Here is a 21405-nt window from a genome sequence, read left to right on the forward strand (position 1 = left end):
GGACTGTAGGAGCTGGTGCTGGCTGAGCGCTAAGGCAGAGGTAAGGAACCGGGGAAAGCAGAGGACTTAGCAGAGGTGCAGCTGAGTTGTTTGCTGCAGCTGGGCAATGGTAAGGATGAAGAGGGATCTGGAAATAATTTTAAGTAGTCTTGCTTCCAAGACTTGTGCAGAGTATGAAAAGCCTTCCTAAGCAGTAATGGAAGTGTGGGCAAGAAACCAGGAAGTGTCACAGGTTTATTCAGGCAAGCATACCTCACTTTATTATTCCATAAGCAAATGTGTGCGTATATGTAACTATAACACACAGAAGAATTTCTGTGAGCAGTAAGTTGGTACAGGAGAAGCTTCACTTCAGAAGTCCTTGTTAAATCCTGCAAGACTATAAAAATCAATAAGAAAAACTTGTTACAAAGGCAGTCACATTCACTTCTTTATGTTATCCATCCTGCTTGCTTAAAATGCAAGATTAGGTGTAATCTTCCTTGGCAAAGGAACTAGATTTTGTGTTCACAGAAAAAATGTTCAAGAAAAAAATGTTTTTCATGCACAGTGCATTCTTTATGATTGCTCAATGTCGATTTATGTGCTGTTCCTGTAAATCTGTGGCTAATGTCCAGTAGGAGGTATCCACGAGGGTCACACCAATAGTAATATGGGATGCATTAATGCAGAAAACTTTGTTTTTCAGGCAGCTTCTACAGAATTAAAGGGCTGAGGCTGCTTCAGGAGGGAGATATCTGGGCAATATAAAGGTGGTATGATAACAGAATCCCTCAGCATAACGCACAATCAGAAAACAAGTTTGCTGCCTGAAATCAGAAAGAGGACAAACTCATGTTCAAATTTCAGAGTGAAAGTAATTATGCGTTCTTGAAAATATGCATTCTGGGGTTTAGACTGTAGTTTGTTAACACTGCTCTGGCAAAAAAAAAAATTTAAGATGAGAGGGGCCCAAATTAAGGAACATGGCACTCAGCCCCTCTGTTCTTCAGCAAAGAACATCCCTGCAAAACAATCCTGTTGCCAAAATGTTTCTTGCTATAATGTACGTAACCACAGACTTGCAGGCAGCTGGAGTTGTGCAATCTTTTCTGGCAGACTTAGAGAGCTCCCATATTTCATAGATACAGCAGATTGAAAGCTGTTTATTCAAAATATTTGCCATATACCTGCTTTGAATAGGGTTTTAAGAAAGCACAGCCATTTCTGTGTAAACATTAACCGTATACCTGTCTAGGTCTATCACAAAAAGCATGTTTGTACAAGATGTTACTTTAAAAGGAAGAAACAGGAGGAGCGCTGGCTTATGATAGAAAGATTTGTGTTGTTTTTATTACTCCTTTGGGTCACCATGGGTTGCAGAATGGAACGTGCAATATGATGCAACGCTCCTGCTTGTTTTCTTATTGGACTGCTGAGGCTCACTAGAGAGACCTCTGTGCTTGAATTCAATTATTTCACTTTCCTGTATGAATTAGTGATCCACTCTGCTGAAGTCCTATTTTCTGGTGCCTCAACCCCAGCAACTTAAGACTTTTCACCTGCCTTTCAGATGCCCTTTGGCATTTGAGTGCAAATATTTTGCCTTACTACTGGGTTCTTCATGGAAAACGAAAATCCCAGGTTAGTGCTCTTGCATTCATTAACTTTTTGCTCTGCCCAGAAGACTTCGTTTTCTGGATGTTTACTTGTTTCCGTAGATATTGTGCCGTATACCGTACCGGCTTTGCAAACGTATGTCATAGACAGAGCAACGTACCCTTTTGGAAGACAAAGCTGAATACGTTGGGTAATTTCTTTCCTTGCTTTTCTTTATCTTAGATACTTTTAAAGCTTAATTAATTAAATGAGATCTTAACACCAGATCAGCCTATTTTGTGTCTTGTGCATCATGTCATAAATTATTACAAAAGCCACAGATCTGTAATTCTGAAGTTACGATAAATAATTGAGTTGATAAATATTTAACTGCATAGATTAAACTTCAAGAAAATATATTTTAAAAAAAGAACAAACTAAAAAACAGAAAAATGTTAGGTTTGAAATGAAATAATACCTATGATTTTCATTAAAGTACTCTCTTTGCTAGTCTCCCCTCTCTGAAAGCCTTTCTGATTTGTTAAGTTGTGCTACCAGAATAAATAGTATTAGTAAAAGTCTCATTGTGACTAAGTCAACAAGAAAGAATTAGACTGCATTTGTTTCACATTAACATCTGGCAAAGTGTTGTGCTTGGTTTCAGTGACATGTAGATGAAAGGCTTTATTTTCCCAACCTTCCCTTTGTCTTATTCTGTCACAACTTCTTAACGAATGGAGAGCAGCAGCTGCCTGCTTCTGCCTGCTACTGACCTCAGCTGAGGCTGTTTGGAGAAAACACATTACAAGAGAGTCTTTCTTGAAAGCTCTCATTAATTTTAGTATTCATGCTACTGTAATAAAAATAGCAGCTAGAGAGTGTTAACTTACCCGTCCTGGTCAAACAGATGTGTTTATTTAGAGCACTGTTCTCTTACAGCAGTCTTCTGCTAAAGGAAGCAGGCATATCACCTACCCTCTGGTAAGCTGCTGCCTTCTCTTTTTAATACCTTTCTTAGATTCGGGCTACAGTAGCTTCTCTCTCAAATATCCTCTGTGATTTCCTTTTGAGTGGGAAGGGTGTGCTGGGGGTAGAGCAAGTCCCTCCTATGAGAAAACCAGTATATGCATTTGGAGCATGTAAAGCAATAATTCATTAAATATTTTTATAAACATAAAATTTGAAAACCAAAAGGAAGTACTTGTTTCCTACTGAGTAGGATATGTTTTCTTCAAATGAGATCAAAGTGGATTTGTTGTTGTTGTTGTTTGGAGGGGGCGGTTATTATTATTTCTAAGAATATTTTATAATCTTTCCTCATAATACATAATCTTGTTTTGTTTGCTTTCCTCTCTCATTGGAAAATGTTCAACAGTATCATCTGCCATGAATACTCCCTTTAAGACCTGCTGAAGCTCATGCTCAAAAATAGTATTTTGAAGTTTGGTCTACATATTTTTGGTCGTGTTGAAAACTGCTAGGTCATCTGATTTTTTGTTCCAGCAGTTACTAATATAAACTTATATGGTTGGGGATTTTTTTTAATATTTGGTCACTTTGCTACAGGCAGGAAAAAGTTGCCCAGAATGTACTTTGAGAAAATAAGAAATTGTTCATGAATTTTAAAATCCTTTCTATACATATATTGATTTATAATACAAACATAATTAAAATGTGCTAGATTTTAATTTTAAATGTTTTCTTAATCTCTCTAATTTTCTGACTGAAAATAGAAAATATTGGATGCCTATCAGTTTTCTTACCTGGCTTGACTTTGCCTGGTTCATTGATGGCATCATTATTGAGAAATTAGGTGGAGGTAGACAAAAATCACCAAAAGAAAAGGCCATGGGATTAAGGATAACTTTGATGTCTAGCATGTTCCAACATCTTCGATAAGAGATGACTTTCTAAAATGCCTCAGCTTCCAAGACAATCTACTGAAGGCAGCGATATTGGATCTCTGAGAGATTAATTGATTTACTAATATTTCTTGAATGAAAAGCTGAGAATTTCAAAATATTCTAGCAAATAGGGGCACCTCAGTCCCTCTGGAAGTCTATGGAGCAGTTCATAAGACTGCTTCATAAGTCTGTAAGTTCCTATGAAAGTTCATAAGCACCTCCATAACCCCTGACCAAGCCTTGCTGAATCATTTGGCCAAGGTGAATTACCCCCTGAAGAAGGAGGCAATCATTCATGAGGCTGAAGACCCCTGAAGAATGGGAAGTGTCTGAGAAAATCCTGCCCTGCCAAACCGGCCCTGCAGGAACTTATAGAACTGTCTTTGACTTCAGCTCTGGTTTTCAGCTACTATCAAGCTGTCCCTTCTTCCTTCACTTTTCAATGTGACTTTTGGCAGTGGCTTGACTAAGAAATGACCTATTGAGGATTAGTTGTATGTGGTGTTATTGTTTTCTTTAATTTATCAGGTGTCAATCTACAAGTTCCTTTCCGTTCCTCTTTGGGAGGTAAACAACTGCAGAAGATTCAGGGCCATTAAGTCTGTCTGTACTCTCAAGGCATTGTGCTTTCTCTGAGAGGAAAATTTCCCTCCATTTGTTGAGGGAGCCCCTAAAGAAAAGCACGACCTGCATGGAAACAGAGTTCTACAGTTCTGTAATAGAAATCAGTTGCTGAGACAAAGCAGAGGCAAGTGTTTGCAGCTGTTTCATTTAGCCTGCTGTGGCCTCTGAGCCACATTGGCACGTTGATGCATGTCTGAGTCTCAGATTTCCAGAGAGCAGTAGCTCTTACTGCCTGTCACAGTCCATAAGGACCAAGAGAGTAGGGACCTTCCTTCATGTTAAAAAGGTTTTATGCCTTGCTCTTCAGCTTTCATACTCAAGAGCTACTAAAATACCTGTACTTATGTTTTTTATGCCATACAGTTTTATTATCGCAGTAGGGTTAGCCCTTAAACACTCAAACATGTTAAAGCAGAAGGAAAAGGACATCAGTTTTTTTATTAGTGCATAAATGAAATCTTTTTGTTCTCAGGAAGCCCCTCTGAATGATAGCAGATTCACAATAAGGATTTGTTGTCAATTATAATACAGGATTTAACAACTGAAAATGGTCATCTCTCTGTAAGAAGTCAACTTGTTACAGCTCTGATTGTTGTCCCCAGCAAATAAGCTCTCCCAGACTGTAATTTTTACTGGCTTTCACTTGGATTATGTGCATCCTCAAAAGGTGACCTACAAATGGCCAAATGATAGAGAAGAGCTATTGAAGTCTTCTGGAGCAGCTAGGCTTCTCAGTTTAAGCTTTTTTGGCACCAGTGAGAGACAGAAGCAACAGCGGTTAAGGAAAGACTGAATGTGGCACTTGGTGCCATGGTCTAGTTGACAGTGTGGTGTTTGCTCATACATTGGATTCGATGATCCCAGAGGTCTTTTCCAAGCTACTGAATTCTGTGAATTGAATTGATTCTGTGATGGTCCCAGAAAATGGAGATTGGTGGCATGAGGATGAAGTAACAGTAATGACAGCAGGGCAGGACTACAGGCCAGGTTTAGTAGGACCAAAATAGCAGAAGCTATAAATGAGATACAGGGTGAGACTATGGCAACAGACACTGGCCATATCCTCAAATTGTTTTCATCGCTTCCTGGATGTAACAGCATATTTGACAAAAAATTATTCTTCTTTTGCTATTATACAAGAAGGTCTGTACAGGAGACCATTTCCTGTATTCTCCTAATTTTCTTGACAGCATGAAAACTTTGCAGAGCCTTAGCCTAAGACTGAAGTCATGACTTCATGCTAGACCTAGCCTAGCATGAAGACTTGTCCTAGCCTAACATGAGTCTTGCCTCAGTCAAACAAACCTCATTTAATTACTGAAGACATTGTCCTAAATAAAGAAATCAATAACAGCTTCAATATTGTGATGCCACTGAATGAAATCAGTGTACTGTCAAAGCTAATGGGAATACTGTTGGTTGCTGGGCGCAGAAGGTACAGAGAGAGGCTATTTAAAGTATTTTATTCTAAAATTGCTACTTTCTTTCAGACTTTCAGCTGATATAAATTGGGATAACTTAATTAAAGTGAAGCTACACATTTTGGTTATGGAAACTGAATCTCTTATTCTTTGATTTGCAGGCTATACCTATTTGTGGACTTAGTTCAGGGTATGTTTAAAAGTTTTGCTAATGTGACATCTCTCAAAGTACAGACTTTTTAAATGGTTTCATCCATAGTCACTTATTTATAAAAGAAATATTTTCCTACACAGCTCTAGTTATGCATTTTTAGCAATCTGAAGTAATCTTCTGTTAGCACAAGAGATATAAGAAAAATGCACAAAATGTGTTACTTAAGAAAATAATTTAATCTTTACCTTTGTGCTGTTATGAAAGCTACAGATCATCTTCGTGCTACTAGACTTTAGTGGCATTGCCAGTTTAAGTGCTCAAATTCCCTTTAGCTACCAGGACTAGACCTCAAAGTTCAGGTTTGATACCACATACACAAGTTACCAGTTACTTATGTTTCCTTTTTTACAGGAAAATAACTTTATGTTATTTACTAGTGAGACTTAATCTCAGGAAAACTGATATTCATTGGTTTTGATCAATACTTGCATAGCTACACATTCACATCACCTGGGGAACAACCGTATTTTAAATTCTCACAGCATTGAACTGTACCCACTTAAATATTTGTACATTTTGGCTCACAGGCCAAGCTCACATTTAATTTATGTTTTTTTAATTCTACAGACAAATCCTAGATCTGGCACAAAAAGCACAAGATGATTTTAAACTAGCTCTGCTGACAAAGTAATATTAATACAGAGCTCTGCCCCAGATTTCCAGCATGCTGCTGTCCTGAAGAGCTCTCTGGACAGCTGCCATCACAGGAGGGTTTTCTGCCAACACTTCACATACCCAAGGAGCCTAGGTACTGAGACAGAGGTTCTGGAAGTATTGGCTAGTATTTCAGGGCAGGGATGTGACTTTTTCCTCCTTTGTGTCACATACAAGGAAACTGGGAATGCTTACCAGGAATTTTAAGGGAGATACATGACTGGTGTTTTCGATGCTTGAAATTCCTCCCTGCAAACCAGGATGATGTTTTTTATTCATAGAGGGACAAAGTGAGAAGTAAGAGGAGTCACCTCTGTGTGAGAGAAGGAGGTCAGGAAAAACATGGGAGACTGCAGTCATGCTTGAATGCTTATGGCAAGAGTTAATATTTAACTTTATTCCAGTGTTCCCACAGTGTTCCTGCAGTTAGGAAAAGTGCCAATCGGATGAGAAAAGCATTTAATCTTTAAAGAGAGTTTGGTAACTTTTAATATTTAATACTTATCCAGCCTCATTTGTTATTTGATTATTTAGGAAAGTGAGTTGTATCAAAAAACTGGGAAAGAACATAGAATTATGAAATATTCAGAGCTGCTAAAACAGACATACCTTACAAAGGAAAGCAAACCTTTTGGGAAGTTTGGGGAGGGCAGGTTGTTTTAAACTGGCCATTGACCCACACTTTAAAAACATAAATTTGTGAATCAAATGTAATGTATAAATGTAATGTTTCAGAATTTGTAATCAAATGTTTTTTGCCAGTGTAGCATGGATGAGCTTTATTCTATTCAGAGAACTTGGCTTTAGGTCATAGGATTTTGAGGAATTTTTCTTTAGAAGTGTTTCAGAGTGTGTATGGAGGTAGGAAGGGAATGAGAAATAGATTTCTTTTGAGACAGGCACAAGAAAATAGCCATTGTTCTAAGCATTATTATAAGTCAGCAGGACACAAGAACTTAGACGGTCACTGCAGTCCTGGCATCCTTATCCCTAAGGAATTCAGACCCCAAGCAGTGCAGTGTGTGCACAAGGCCAATTATCAGTGCATCTATGCAGTAAGGTCGCTTATCCCAGCTCCCAGCATACTTGGATCTTGCCCTGCGAGCACCGGGGTGGGATGTTTTTACCGTCATGTTTTGTTGGACTCTCTTAAACAGAAGTGTTCCAGGGACAGAGTGTTCAAAACTCAATCCATGTGCAGTGCTAGTGGCTTTTACTGAGAAGTCAAGTGAGGTTAATAACTAAACAAGCTACATTATTCACTGCAGCAGCAATCTCACCTCTAGGAGCAGCTAAAACTCTTCTCTTTGTGCTCATATTAACATTTACCTTGTGACATTAGAGGTTTTGAATATCTTTTTCTGTCTTTTCTCTTGTGTGCCTCGGCAAATAGTTTTCAAGTGGATGTGGTTTGATGAAACAAATAATAATGACATAAAGTTCTTTCTGGAGTAAGAGTAAAATTTAGGAAGAAGTATTCCTGTAGAGGACACTCCAGCTGTATTAGAACATGTTCCCAGGAGTACAGTGTCTCCTTCTTCCCTGAAATATCTTCAATAACATAATGTAAAATTACAATTCAAGACAAATAATAAAAGTGAACTGAGAGTTAACAAAAGCTTTAGGATCTATAATCAAGGACAGTGGGCTCAAATTTATCTATTAAAAAGGTATGGAACAGTGAAAGTTAAGAAGATTCACTAATTTGTGTGTTTCCTGAACTGCAAGATAAAAGAAGGCAAAATAGTTGGTCTTTGTACTGGTTTTGCCTTGTATGCTAATTATCTTATCTGTGTCTCTGATGTCATGTGCATTACAGAAGGTGTTCTCTCCTCTTGCTTTCAGGTAATGTGACTTGAAGATGCCGGCCCCCTGGCAAATGTGCTGTGATAAAAAATCCAGAACTAAGAATGGAAAAGCTGAAATGGACAATATGGCAGAGATGACTGAAAAAATGCAGATGAAAAAAGAAATCACATTACTAAATGGAGTTTCTTTAATTGTAGGGAATATGATTGGCTCTGGGATATTTGTATCACCCAGAGGTGTTTTAATGTACAGTGCTTCCTATGGACTCTCGCTGGTCATCTGGGCACTTGGTGGGTTGTTTTCGCTGTTTGGAGCTTTGTGTTACGTTGAACTGGGAACATCCATTGTGAAGTCTGGAGGCAGTTATGCCTACATCCTGGAATCATTTGGTGCCATTGTGGCCTTCATCAGACTCTGGTCTTCCTTGCTAATTATTGAACCGACAACTCAGGCAGTGATAGCAATCACATTTGCGAACTATATTGTTCAACCAATTTTTCCTCACTGTGAGCCGCCATATGATGCAGTCAGGTTGATTGCAGCTGCATGTATATGTAAGTAAAGTTGTGATTGTTGGAAGTTAAGAGCTATAATTGTAGGTGCCCAGAGACGTTTTTCTGGATTTCTGTTTCTTTGCCTTCTGCAAAAAATAATTACTGCCTATCTAAAACATGTTGTTAGGAACTAATAATCTTTTATTCAGATGTATTTTATTTGGGACTGGGATTACTAGAGGGGAGAGGAGAATTACAACAGTGTGGCTGAGGAAAATTATGGCTGCTGATTAAAGATATATATATCTCTATGGTTCACTGACCTAATTGGCAGCCCACATTCGGTCCATGCTTTCTCTCCCCTATTTCTTGCAAATCACAAAAAATGAACATTCATATGGAATTAAAAATACTTTGCCTAACACAGTGTTATTTGTAGAGAAGTTGTGTAGTGTAATCAGACACTCCACAAGCTCCACTCCACTTCATCTTGACTGTATGTCTTGAGTGAGCTCAGAGATAAGTAAATCCATCCTCCAGTAAATGGACTATATTCAAATTCTGTTCTTATAAACATCGATATGTCAAGATAGGGTGTGTGTTCCTTTGAGGCTGTGCTGTAGCTTGAGCTTTCAAAAATGGTTTGAAATTGTACAGCTCAACAAAACTTCAAAAAAAGTATTTTTAATTTAAGATGATATAGTGTATACTGACAGTTTTGAAAAGGTGTTTTCTCTGTAGCCCTGACTCACCAGTGTGGTGCACAGGAAGTTCACCTCTGAAAAAGGCTCCATGGTATTGAGACCATCGTGACCACTCAGCAGTCTAAAGAGCAACTAACCCTCTTCCAAATTACTTTATCAGCTGAAATTCTCCACTTGCACAGGAAAGCAGTTATTTATTAGACCGGAGTTTCTTTCCTCAGTGTTCTGTGTGCTCCTCATGAAACCCTAACACTTAAGAATAGTCTTCGAATGTTGGTATTTCTCAAGGCTTCACTTTTCTTAGTTATTCTTACTGTAGCCTTCATGTGAATCAACAGTGTGCTTTCTGGTACGTCTGATTTCTGAGCTGACTTACGTGTGTTCAGATTCCTCAGGTGATCATGAATCTGATTTTCTCTGACAGTGGGAGGGACTTCGCTCCTATTGACTAAATCCTTAAAGAGCTGGAAGATTGCTTTCCTAAACTTCAGGGTCCTGACTTAACCCTTCACCTGATGCATATCCCTCAGGACTGCAAACTCCACCAGTGCATAATCACTGCAGCCCAGGCTGCCTCCGATCTTGATGTTCCCAGTTAGCTCACTTACATTGGTGACCATCAGGTCCAGTATCACATCCCCCCTAGTAGGGCTGTCTGTTCCTGGCTTAGGATGTTATCCTCCATGAATTCCAGGAGCCTCCTGGATTGCCTACAGCTCATGTGTTGCTGCTTGCCCAGCAGATGTTGGGGTGGTTGGAGTCCCCCAGCAGGAACAAGAGCCTGGGAGCACAATGCTTCCTGTAGCTGGAGCAAGAAGGCTTCATGATAGGCTAATTTTGAGGTGATAGACAGATGACATAGCCTCAAGAGTAATTTTCCTGTGTTTCCCTCTGGCAGGATGCTTTCTGAAAAAAGGCCTGCTATCTCCATATCACTCCTTTCTTAGTTTAATTCTCTTATCAGTTTCTGGGAATGTCTCCCCAGGTGCTGGGGTTTTCCAGGAAGCCATCAAGAGGCTTTTTTTCTCCTTTTGTGTGGCCTTTCTATCACCCTACATGTGAACAACTCTGTGGACTTCAATATAGTTTAAATGTTATCTAAAAGTAGCAAGAATTAGTCCTAAAATTCAAAAACCAATGTGTTTTGTCTTACCTACTGTCATGAAAACACAATCCTTCAGAAAACTATTGTGTAAATCTTAAACCAGATATTTCATCTTAACAAATCTAGATGGTCGTGAAGGGGTGAAATTTGAGTCAATTTTACTCTTTGAAAGTGGGGTGGCGTCTAGAAGGATGGATTTAAAATATAACTTCAATGATGTAAAACATCCAGTGCTCCTTTCATGCATATTCTCTTTCTCTGCAGGTTCCTTAACATTTATTAATTGTGTTAATGTGAAGTGGGGAACCCGCGTCCAAGATGTTTTCACATATGCAAAAGTTATGGCTCTTATCTTGGTGATATCTGTTGGCCTTTACAAAATTGGTAAAGGTAAGAATAATTTTCACTTACTTGAATTCTGTGAAATGAACCATATATGAGTTTCAAAATCCAGGCAGGGAAATCAGACTTCTTAAGACTTACATATGGAGCCTTGTTTATTCTGGGAAAAAAAAAGTCTGCCATAGGAAGATCACAGGATTTTTATGGTTTGTTAAGCAATAGGGTGTTAGTTATTCTTCTATCCATTGACAGCCAAGTCCTGTGTTGCTTGGCCTGAAGAGCAAACAGCAACTGCTAACTAGTTTAAAGACAGCCTCAGTGTCTCATGCATGGCTACCTATCCTATGACAGGACAGCACAACAGAATTTGCATCGCTCCTCACACCTGTCCCCACCACCACACTCCCCCAGCCCCCACGAACAGCCCTGTCCCAGAGCACCCTGCCAGGGGAGAGGACCAGGGAGCGGGGAAATCACTGGTGGGATTTGTGTGAGGGCGTGGTTGTTCAGCAAGGGAGAAGACTGTAACAGTGCAGTTCTGTGAGTCACTGTGGTATTGTGTTAATATAAGGCATCACAGGACAGATGAGCCACCTCCTATCAGCAGTAACTGGGCTGAACTGAACACACTGAAAAGCTGAAGAGTAGTTTATTCCAGTAATACATGTGGTCTTTGTATATAACAATAGATCTGATCTTATTAATTTGGGCCTGTGCTACAGTGAAGTCTCTTCAAATTCTAGCTCTGCTGCTTAGGTTACTAAGGTTTCTTCATTTTAATTTCCTTTGAAATTCTTAAATTGTATCTTTATTCAGTTGAAATAAAGATGGTTTCCCCTTTTCAATTTAGGAATTATCTTTTTCTCCTGCTAAACCAGCTTATATACCTAAAATGAGCATGTTTGCTTTTCCATGTTTGCTGGCTTTTCTTGGCTGCAGTTGTATCAGCTGTTCCACTGTAAAGCTACACCAGACTTAAGGAAAGCTTTTCTGTTTAGCCATTAACTGTGCATGTCAGTTGTCACTGGTTGATTCAAGTCTAAAGAAACCTGGAAACTGAACCCAGTCCTAAGGGCACGAACATCAGGATGAGGACAAACATTGCTTAAGGGCCACAGTTGCATGGAGGAGTAGTTCCCCTCATAAAACTGCTGCAGTTTTACAAAGATGTGAGTCTGTGATGTCACATCTGTATCAGCTTTGCCACTGCTCTCAAATCACCTCCTCCAAAATTCCCAGCCTGCTGTGGTGTGCTTTTTGGCTCAGGGACTGTTCCCTCTGGTCCCACATCGGTATAGCCCACTTTGTTTCATCTGCATTGCTTTCAGGGGTCAGAGAGGGTAAAAGTGGAAAGGAAACATGATTGTCAGGAACACAAAATGCTGACGCTTTAAGTGGTAGTAAAGGTCTCATCTTTGCTTTGTTTAAGCACAACCGAGCACTTAAATACAGGAAGAATGGGAATGATGTAGACTTCTGGAGGAAGCTATGATCAGGTCAATGACTCTTTTAAACTCAGCAACTGTTTTAATGATGTTTTAGCCCCGCTATATTCCTTCTTTCTGAAGTGCTTGGATACACATCTTAGGTTAAAACACTCTTAATATATCTGATTTTCAATATCAGGTGTCTTTTATAAAACAAACAAACAAACAAATAAACAAACTTTTCTTGAGCATTTTGGATTTTTCTTGTTTTTTCCTTCCAACCATTTTCTTCCCCAAAGTGTGTGTACATCTCGTAACTTCTGTTCTTTGGTTCAGTCTCCTGGTAGTGACTGCTTCAAGGACCGAATTGCCAGAGGGTGAAGTACTTTAATTTTACAACAAAGGCCTTACTTTCTTTCCTAATATAGTTTTCAGCATGTTTCTGTCTTCCTTAATACTTCACCCACTTCTATTTGCATTAGGTAGTTGACTTTCCTTCTGCAAACTGAGTAAGGCCTTTCTTCCCCTTTTCAGAATGGCAGTGAAGGCTCACGCAGTTTCATTAACATTTCATCTACTTTGCAGCATTCTGCAGGTTGTCCTCTCAACTGATTGTGCTAAATTAGAGGATAATTTTGATGGGAAAGATATTTTAAGTCTCATCTCTCATTTTGAGGAACACCTTTGCTGGGCAGAGCATCCCACTGAGAACCATGCCTCCAGGAGGTCCCACTCCAGTGGCCACTAATTCAGCTGGTGAAAACAAAAGTACAAGTATTAGCAAGAAATGTGAGACAGATTCAGGAACTGAAATTGGGTTTCCCAAGTACCTCTGCCTGGCTGACAGGGTACTGCATGCTCTCAGTACGGTTCCCTCCTTCAGTAGACTTGTCAGTAAAGCCATGAGATGAAGACTCTGTGAATTCTGGTAGAATTACACAAGTCATCCAAATAACAAACATGGGAATATCTGTTCTACTCTCTCCCTGTACAAGTGTAGTTCTCTGAATGTCTGACAGAAGTTCTCTTGTTTGTCAATTAAAAATGTAAGCTGTGAACCTTTAGATATAGTAATAAAACCTGGATGCAGTGGGGGTTTATTTCCTTTTGGTTAGCTGGGTCTTTCAGCGTATCACAGAATCACAGAATATGCTGAGTTGGAAGGGACCCACAACAATCATTGAGTCCAACTCCTGGCCCTGCACAGGACAGCCCCAAGAGCCACACCATGTGCCTGAGAGTATCATCCAAATGCTTCTTGAACAGGCTTGGTGCTTTGACCACTTCCCTGGTGAGCCTGTTCCAGTGCCCAACTACCCTCTGAGTGAAGAACTTTTTTCTAATATCCAACCTAAACCTCCTCTGACACAACTTCAGGCCATTCCCTTGGATCCTGTCAGTGGTCACCACAGAGAAGAGATCATGTCTGTCCCTCCACCTCCCCTTACGAGGAAGTTGTAACTGCAGTGAGGTCTCCCCTCAGTCTCCTCCAGGCTGAACAGTCCAAGTGACCTCATACGGCTTCCCCTCAAGGCCCTTCACCATCTTTCTTGCCCTCCTTTGGACGCTCTCTAATGGCTTAGTGTCTTTCTTCTATTGTGGTGCCCAAAACTGCAGACAGTATTCACAGTGAAGCTTCCCCAGTGCAGAGCAGAGCAGGACAATCCCCTCCTTTGACAGACTGGTGATGCTTTGCCTGATGCACTCTAAGTCACAATCCTTGAAACGTAACAGGCAATTGGCACCTGCCGTTTGTACAGGGGAAACAGAAAACCTGAGAGCTCCGTTTGAGGGCTCAGCAACCAACCCAGGGATGATCGCCCTGGCTCTCTACTCTGCCCTCTTCTCCTACTCAGGATGGGACACGCTCAACTACGTCACTGAGGAAATGCAGAACCCCGAGAGGTAAACACATGCTTTTGCTTTGAATCTCTGACAGGCAATGGCCGGACAAACCACTCTGTATTTGTTTCTGATTGGAAATTAGTCAAACTATTTTCTCTGCAAAATCTGTGTTCTTTTCAAACAAAGCAATGGGAACTCTTTTGATTATTGTGCTCAGTCATCAGTTGTATCACACTAATAAATCACTTGCCTGCAGATATTTTACACCATACGCTTCACACTAGAATTTATAAAGGAGGAGAACAAATCCCTGCTGAAAGCAGGGAAAAGCAGGGGTCCGTATAGCCCTCTAAAATTCCCTACTTCTTTTCAGTTAGACAGAACAATTATTTTTCCAGGACTAGTTTTGCCACCAGTAGAGTGAGACTGTGTCAGGTTTATGACTTCTGTAAAGTAATCTTCAGCACTACTGTTTATGGGCAAATACCATGTCCTCCCCTCTGTAGGGAAGTCAGCCCTGTGGGCACTGTGTGTGTCAGCTACTCAAGCTGATATAGTCCACCTGGTCTTGAGACATGCATGAGTTGTAAGTCAGGAAAAAATACCACAGTCAAGAAAATACCTAAGTGTGAATTTAAGTTTCATTGTTTAGATGCTCTCTTAAATTGCTTAATATAAAAGACAGTATAATAAATTTACAGGTATGAATGTCCATTTTCTTTTTCTCTAAAACTTGTGACAGACCCACAAGCAACAAACTAAGCTGCTTATGGAATTGTGCCACACGTGGCTGCATGTTATTTTGTAACCCTGTGATTACAAAATGATGGATTACCAGCTGTGATGGAGGTATCCATTGACAAATGTCTGAATCTGGAAACAATCTTCTATTTAAGTATTTCTTCTTTAAAGAATATGAAATAAATTTTCCGTTTTCCTTTTGCAGGAATCTACCTCTTTCTATTGCAATTTCAATGCCTATTGTGGCTATTATTTACTTGTTGACTAATATAGCGTACTATGTAGTGTTGGACATGTCAGCTCTGCTCACAAGCGATGCAGTGGCTGTGGTAAGTTGGGAAAAATAACTAAAACCAAAGACACTGCAGAAAAGTCTAAGGTAGCATACTTCTTGGCAAACAGTTGAAATAATTTCACGCCGTAGGCTTCTGCTTTGGTTAAAATACTTTTTTTCCATGTAAGAGTACTAGTATATTAGAAGGTGCATATCAAGAATGTATGCAATAAATCTGCTCTTGAAAAATCCACTTATATACTCTATAAATCATGCTCTTAACAGTTCATCATTAGAACGATGCTTTTGCCAAGATCAGACAGAGAAAGAGCTATAGAAAGTCTGAGTGGTTGGAGAACCAGGGTTTTTTGTTATCTTTCTGATGTGCAGTGTGTGATGTTTAATGCTGCAGACTCACAGCAATATTTTCAACAAGAAAATGTTCCCTGAAATGCTTTTTTAAAACCTTATTAATATTATTCAGAAGTAAAATAAAAATTCATGGATTATTACAGTTGGGATTTGTCAGAATAGATTAAAGCCAATACATCTTCTTTTCCCTTACTGACTTGATCTACGCTTAGAATTTTTTTTTTAATCTTTTTTTAATATATCTACCATTTTTATTTTGATACTGATTAGCTTTCCCAAATTCTAGTTTCCCAAGTCATTATGGGGTGTCATAAGAAAGCATGGGCTATGACATGACATTTGGGATAGTGTGGTTTCATGAGTTTCTCAGGATTGTCCATATGCTTAATGTAATGGGCCTCACTATTGTTTTCCTCTTCTGTTACAGACATTTGGTGGTGAAACCCTTAGTCATGCTAAGTGGATAATTCCTATAGCAGTGGCCATGTCTTGCTATAGTGGCTTAAACTCATCAATTATTGCAGCATCTCGGTATGAAATACAAGATTTATTTTAAATAACTGAAAAGGAATAATTTGTTATTGATCTGCATTATTTACTACTGCATGGTAGAAGTGACACAGTTATTTTTTGCCATGTCAAGTTGTTTATTTATGATGGAGGGGTTCTTACAGTCCCACATGTCCTCTCATGATCAGCACCATTTGATCAACTAAAGCCACTTGAGATGACAGCAGCAGGTACAGCAGAGTCATGAAAGAATTATTTTTTGTTTTGCCAGAAAGCAACAAGCTATTCCTTGGCTCACTGTCTGGTTAAGTTTTCTTATTTGTTTTTTAGGCTTTTTTATGTTGGAGCCAGGGAAGGACACCTCCCTGTCAGCCTGAGCTTGATTCATATAAAGTGCTTCACGCCAGTCCCTGCTCTCCTCTTCAACGTAAGTGACAGCCCAGCCTCGAGCAGGCAGGGTTCAGACCCAGGGGTAAAACACCTCACCTCTGCCCGGTGTTCTCACAGGCTTCTCCTCTGCTGGACACATCTTCTGCAAATGTCCAAAAGACTTCAAGGGGGTGGGGGTGGTGTTATTTTGCCTGATAGGGGTTTTTGCAGTGGAAAGAGAATGACTTGATTCACATTCATCTGCTCTCCAAACAACATTAGTGAGAAGTACAATACCATTACTGAGAAAAAAAAATGGCTAAATATGTAATGGTATAGACAGGAGCTGTTTAAGTCTCTTTAAGGCTTTCTGTGAGCTTTCAGTGTCACTGGAGGAGAATATAGCAGGAACATCTCTCAGACCCTGCCATAGCCTGATATTTTATGGCTCTAGTTATAACAGAAGTGACAAAGCACCTAAAATTAAATTTCTATCATTGGATGCCCATAGCCATATTGACTTTTTCCTGCTGTCACTATACAAATGAGTCTTGTGACACAAAATTGAAGAACCAAAAGTTATAGAATTGGTGCAAATCATTTTCATAAATAATCCATGTATTTAAGTGTGTATTTTATTTGGTGTCTGCCTTTGCCCTGTGTTACATACCATTTATGATTTAATTTATGGTCCTGTTTAGCATCCAATAATTTACTAAAAGTTATAATCCCACTATGAACACTTTTCTCACAGGGATTCTGTTTGCACTAGCAAGATGAGCTATACTTTCTTAATACACCACCATTTGTATTTTTCATATGAAAAGTGAAAGTTTTCTCTGCTCATTTGTTAAAACAGACATTATTTTCCCAGTGGTTTAGGTCTTTCCATGCAGGCAGAACAGCACACCTGCTGGCCACAAAATTTACTCGAATGCTCTCAGTTTATGGGTGGATTGTGGAAGCCTCCAACATTGAAGCTAAATTAAAAGTTTGCCTCCAAGCTGAAGCCAACCATGACAGCAGAGTAAGCCTCTACATACTGAGAGCTTCTTGGCAGCCTTCTCCATACCGCAGCAGAATCTGGGGCTCCTCACCTGGCCTTCTTGGGAGAGTTGCCTGCTGCTGATGAAACATAACTTCACAGAATCGACACCTCTTCAGCCAAATGTGTCGGTCTCACTGCTATGTTTAACAAAGAGATGCCAGCATGTTTCACACAGCATATTTGCAGATTTCTCAAAGGTTTCAGTACATCCTCCTTGCGAGGACCTGATCTCCTAAGTCCAGACAAATATGTTGGAAATGGGCCAGTTTATAATTTTACTCTCTCTTTATTTTCCCATTAAATATTCTTTGTTTTTATTATCTCTAGGGCTTAATGACTTTGCTTTATCTCCTTGTGGAAGATGTGTTCCTCCTCATTAATTACTACTGCTTCAACTACTGGCTCTTTGTGGGTCTGTCTATTGCAGGATTAATATATTTGAGATATACTCAGCCACATAGGCCACGACCTGTTAAAGTAAGTAAACAAGAGAGGAAGCAAGCCCTAAAAGCCAGCTAATGCACATGTTTATGTGATCTTTAATACCACAACCACAACATTACCAATTATGTCATAGGCTATTTATCAGCTATGGGAATTATTTCAAAATAGAAGATGAAGGAGCAAAACCGATTTGAGTTTCCACAAGAACATCTGTTCTAGTGCTTTTGCTGTTATATTTACCATTTCATTTTCTTTCATTCAAACTTACAAATAATTTTGTTTCCAAATAAATAAGAAATAAATAAATGTCTGGTGTTCTTAGCCCATCCTGGAAGAACAGCAGACCTCAGTAGAGCTAGTGATGGAGGCTCCAGCAAGGTTAACACTCTGATCAAATTTACATGATTTAACAAACTCAGTAAAATCCCTCCAAAGCCCATAAATGTCCACAATTCTCATGCAGAAGTTCTAAAGCTCACATAGAAGTTCAAAAGCTTAAATAGTAAAATACATTTTGATTGTTCCCTCCCACTGCATAGTGGTCATAGACAGCAAAATGCAAGTTTAATGACTGACTTGGAAAAGCATTTAACTGTCAGTTAGAAGAGGGAGACTGCACAGAAACAGTCTAAAACTTGTTTCTAGTTGTAATCTAGTGATTGTCCAGAAGGCAAGGGTGGAAACACACAGCTTCCTGCAGGCACACAAAACCATGCACTGGCTCCTGGATTACAGTCAGATTATAGATAATGACTGCCTAATTCCTGTCAGCATTTGCCAGCTTAGTCAACACTACACCGCCACATACACTTTTTCCTATTCTGAAATGTAGCAACTTACATTTTTAACCTTTATAAGCAAAAATAAGTAATTATACCAGTGAATTCTCAGAAGCTTCAACTAGTATTCAAATGTCAACTCCTGTACTCTTGAGAAGGTTCACTACCCTAGACAATGAAAAAAAATTTAATGAAAAATACGTTCATGAAGAGGTTATTGCAACTTTCCTAGAATCATAGGGAATGTTAAGGGTTGAAAAGGACCTTAAAGATCATCTAGACCCAACAACCTCTACCATGGGCAAGTGCACCCCCCACTAGACCAGGTTGCTCAAGGGCTTTTCAAACCTGGCTTTGAACACTGGGGTTGGGTCATCCACAACCTTCCTGGGCCATCTGTACCAGTGTCTCACCACCCTTACAGTAAAGAATTTCTTCCTAATATCTAGACTAAAGTTCCCCACTTTCATTTGGTACCCATTTGTACCCATTTCTCCTTGCTCTATTGCTGCAACTGCTGACAAAGTGTCCCTCTCCAGCTTCCCTGTAGGCCCCCTTCACATACTGGAAGGTTGCTATTAGATCTCCACTCAACCTTCTCTCCTCCAGGCTGAACAGCCCCAACTTTCTCAGCCTGTCTTCGTAGGGAAGGTGCTCCAGTTCTCTTACTAACTTCATGGCCCGACTTTCCTTATTTGTGGTATAATATTTGTTAAGTGCCCACACAAAATGGTCGTAGATCAGTCCATTAGTTCTATAGCACCAAGATGGTCATTGAAAGTCCAGCTGAGTTAGTTCCAAATCAAAGTTACACTTACAAATTTGCAACTGAAATTAGAGGGAGAACTACCCATTACTGCTCAGTTTGAAAGCACTGCTTTCAAAGGTTGACCTTTTACTAATTGAAAGGAACCAAGCTTGTGCAGGCCTGAAAAAAATAAAATGGTCAGATTCTTAGGTGTGGTATAAGAGGTTCTCAGCAGTGCTCTTCTGTGCTAGCTCACAGAAGCTAGCAAATTGTGCTGACTGTAAGCAGTCAAAATATTCAGTACATACTTTTATTATTGGCACGTCTATAATCTGCAAAGCTTGACACTTTTGCAATAGAGTATTTATTTGCATCTTTTAATTTTATTTTTTTTTTGTCTCCACAGCTTAGCCTCTTCTTCCCTATAGTATACTGTTTATGTTCCCTTTTCCTGGTCTTAGTTCCTCTCTACAGTGACACAATCAATTCCCTTATTGGTGTTGGTATTGCCCTCTCAGGCATTCCTGCATATTATGTGGGAGTCTACCTGCCAGTTGAAAAACGACCTAAATGGCTACAGTGGCTCTCCGGTAAGCAAAATCACCTTATCCCAGTCACTGTGACAAAACCATGGTCAGAAGAACAAAAGAATAATTTTTCCAGAAGTCCTTTTTCTTTATTAAGTTTTGCTATGTTTTTGTATGCGGCATGTCATCTGCTTCATCATATGGTCTTGAAAACAAAACCATGCATACTTGTACAAATTGGTTCAATACGAGGATGTTATATGGTCATCTGATATCTGTGGTGTTGAGCCATTTCAATATGTTGGCTCAATAAAAGCCATGTAGGATTGTGAATATTAAATGAGTACTTTTTAATACCCTGGAAGGCAGACATACCAGGACACCGTTGCTTTACTTTCTATCCAAGGAATAGAACATCCAAGTCAGAGGAGTCCATGCATTTTCATAAACAATGACATAATTTTACCTTAAGGGTAATTTCCACTCCTCAAATTCAGGCAGTCTTGAAAAGCAAAACTTAATGTTTTTATTCACTTTGAATTCAGCTATCAATCTGACAATTCTGTAAAAATGTTGATGAAAGCCTAATTAAACAAGACTTTCAGTTTAATTACTGAACTTTTTTTATTTACCTATAACATTATTAATTCAGTTGATTAAGGTGTTTTAAGATTTTCCTAATATCAGTGTAATGCTTTCAAATCCTCAAAATCTGTTTATTTGTCTTAAGATATATTATAACTTTGTCTCATTCATTTTTGCTATTGCAGCTACAACAACGAAGTATTTTCAGATGCTCTTCTACTGTGCTCTGTCAGACCTGGACATTGATGTGGAACCTACAGCAGCTAAGAGTAAATAGAGTTGCCTTGACATTGAGAGTTGGGCCGGGACATCTCCTATCTGGAGCAATTTTTATCATCTGAAGTTCTCCCCATGTGTTCGGTCATACTAAAGCACTAATCACGGTACTGTGCATCAGTCTGGTGTCATTAAGTTTTGCTCGTTAGCAAATTAGACTAATTCAGTCTTCCAAAATGGAAAAGATAATAACTGTTGTTAAAAAAAAAAAAAAGCCATCAGCCTTGCAACCTAGACCACAAAAACAGATGCTCCAGCTCAAATATGGTTTGTTGATATGCAGTATCATTCATAATCCTTGTTGGCAAGTCATAGTTCCTTTCTGTATTTATATTTGAATGTAACCTACATTGTTTCTAGTTTGAATTTCATCATTCCTCTTCAATTAACCCCAATTAAGATAATTTAATCTCATACAAGTCTATGTAACTTCTAAAATTATCGTGTTTTGTTGTTGTCTGTTCAGAGAAAGAGCAATGGAATAGGCAACTGTTGCTACTTAAACCTCTCTTCATTCCCATTCCCCACTGTAAAGTCACTTGCAGGATTGTAATTTCATGCATCTCCAACATTGTGTTTGCTGATAGGGCACCTATGAAATCTTCCATTTG

At 39.2% G+C, this 21405-nt stretch overlaps 1 protein-coding gene across 3 annotated transcripts; it reads left to right on the forward strand.

Annotated features, from left to right (window-relative positions):
- The first annotated feature begins 1399 nt into the window (after nt 1-1399).
- On the forward strand, nt 1400-20991 carry LOC114061735 (Y+L amino acid transporter 2-like). Of its 3 annotated transcripts, XM_027892489.1 has the most exons (11): nt 1400-1789; nt 2518-2559; nt 8241-8758; nt 10772-10897; nt 14037-14181; nt 15068-15191; nt 15936-16039; nt 16349-16445; nt 17763-17912; nt 19813-19996; nt 20704-20991. In XM_027892489.1, the coding sequence occupies exons 3-11, from the start codon at nt 8257-8259 to the stop codon at nt 20793-20795; spliced, it is 1524 nt and encodes a 507-aa protein (XP_027748290.1). In that variant the 5' UTR covers nt 1400-1789; nt 2518-2559; nt 8241-8256; the 3' UTR covers nt 20796-20991. The 3 variants fall into 3 exon arrangements, with proteins under 3 accessions (XP_027748290.1, XP_027748289.1, XP_027748291.1); XM_027892488.1 differs by lacking the exon at nt 2518-2559; XM_027892490.1 differs by lacking the exons at nt 1400-1789; nt 2518-2559 and adding an exon at nt 7855-8065.
- Nucleotides 20992-21405: the final 414 nt, after the last annotated feature.

Source organism: Empidonax traillii, unplaced genomic scaffold (assembly GCF_003031625.1).
Source record: "Empidonax traillii isolate 1590-97213 ecotype Southwest subspecies unplaced genomic scaffold, ASM303162v1 scaffold355:size2308892, whole genome shotgun sequence".
NCBI classification, from domain to species: Eukaryota; Metazoa; Chordata; class Aves; order Passeriformes; family Tyrannidae; genus Empidonax; species Empidonax traillii.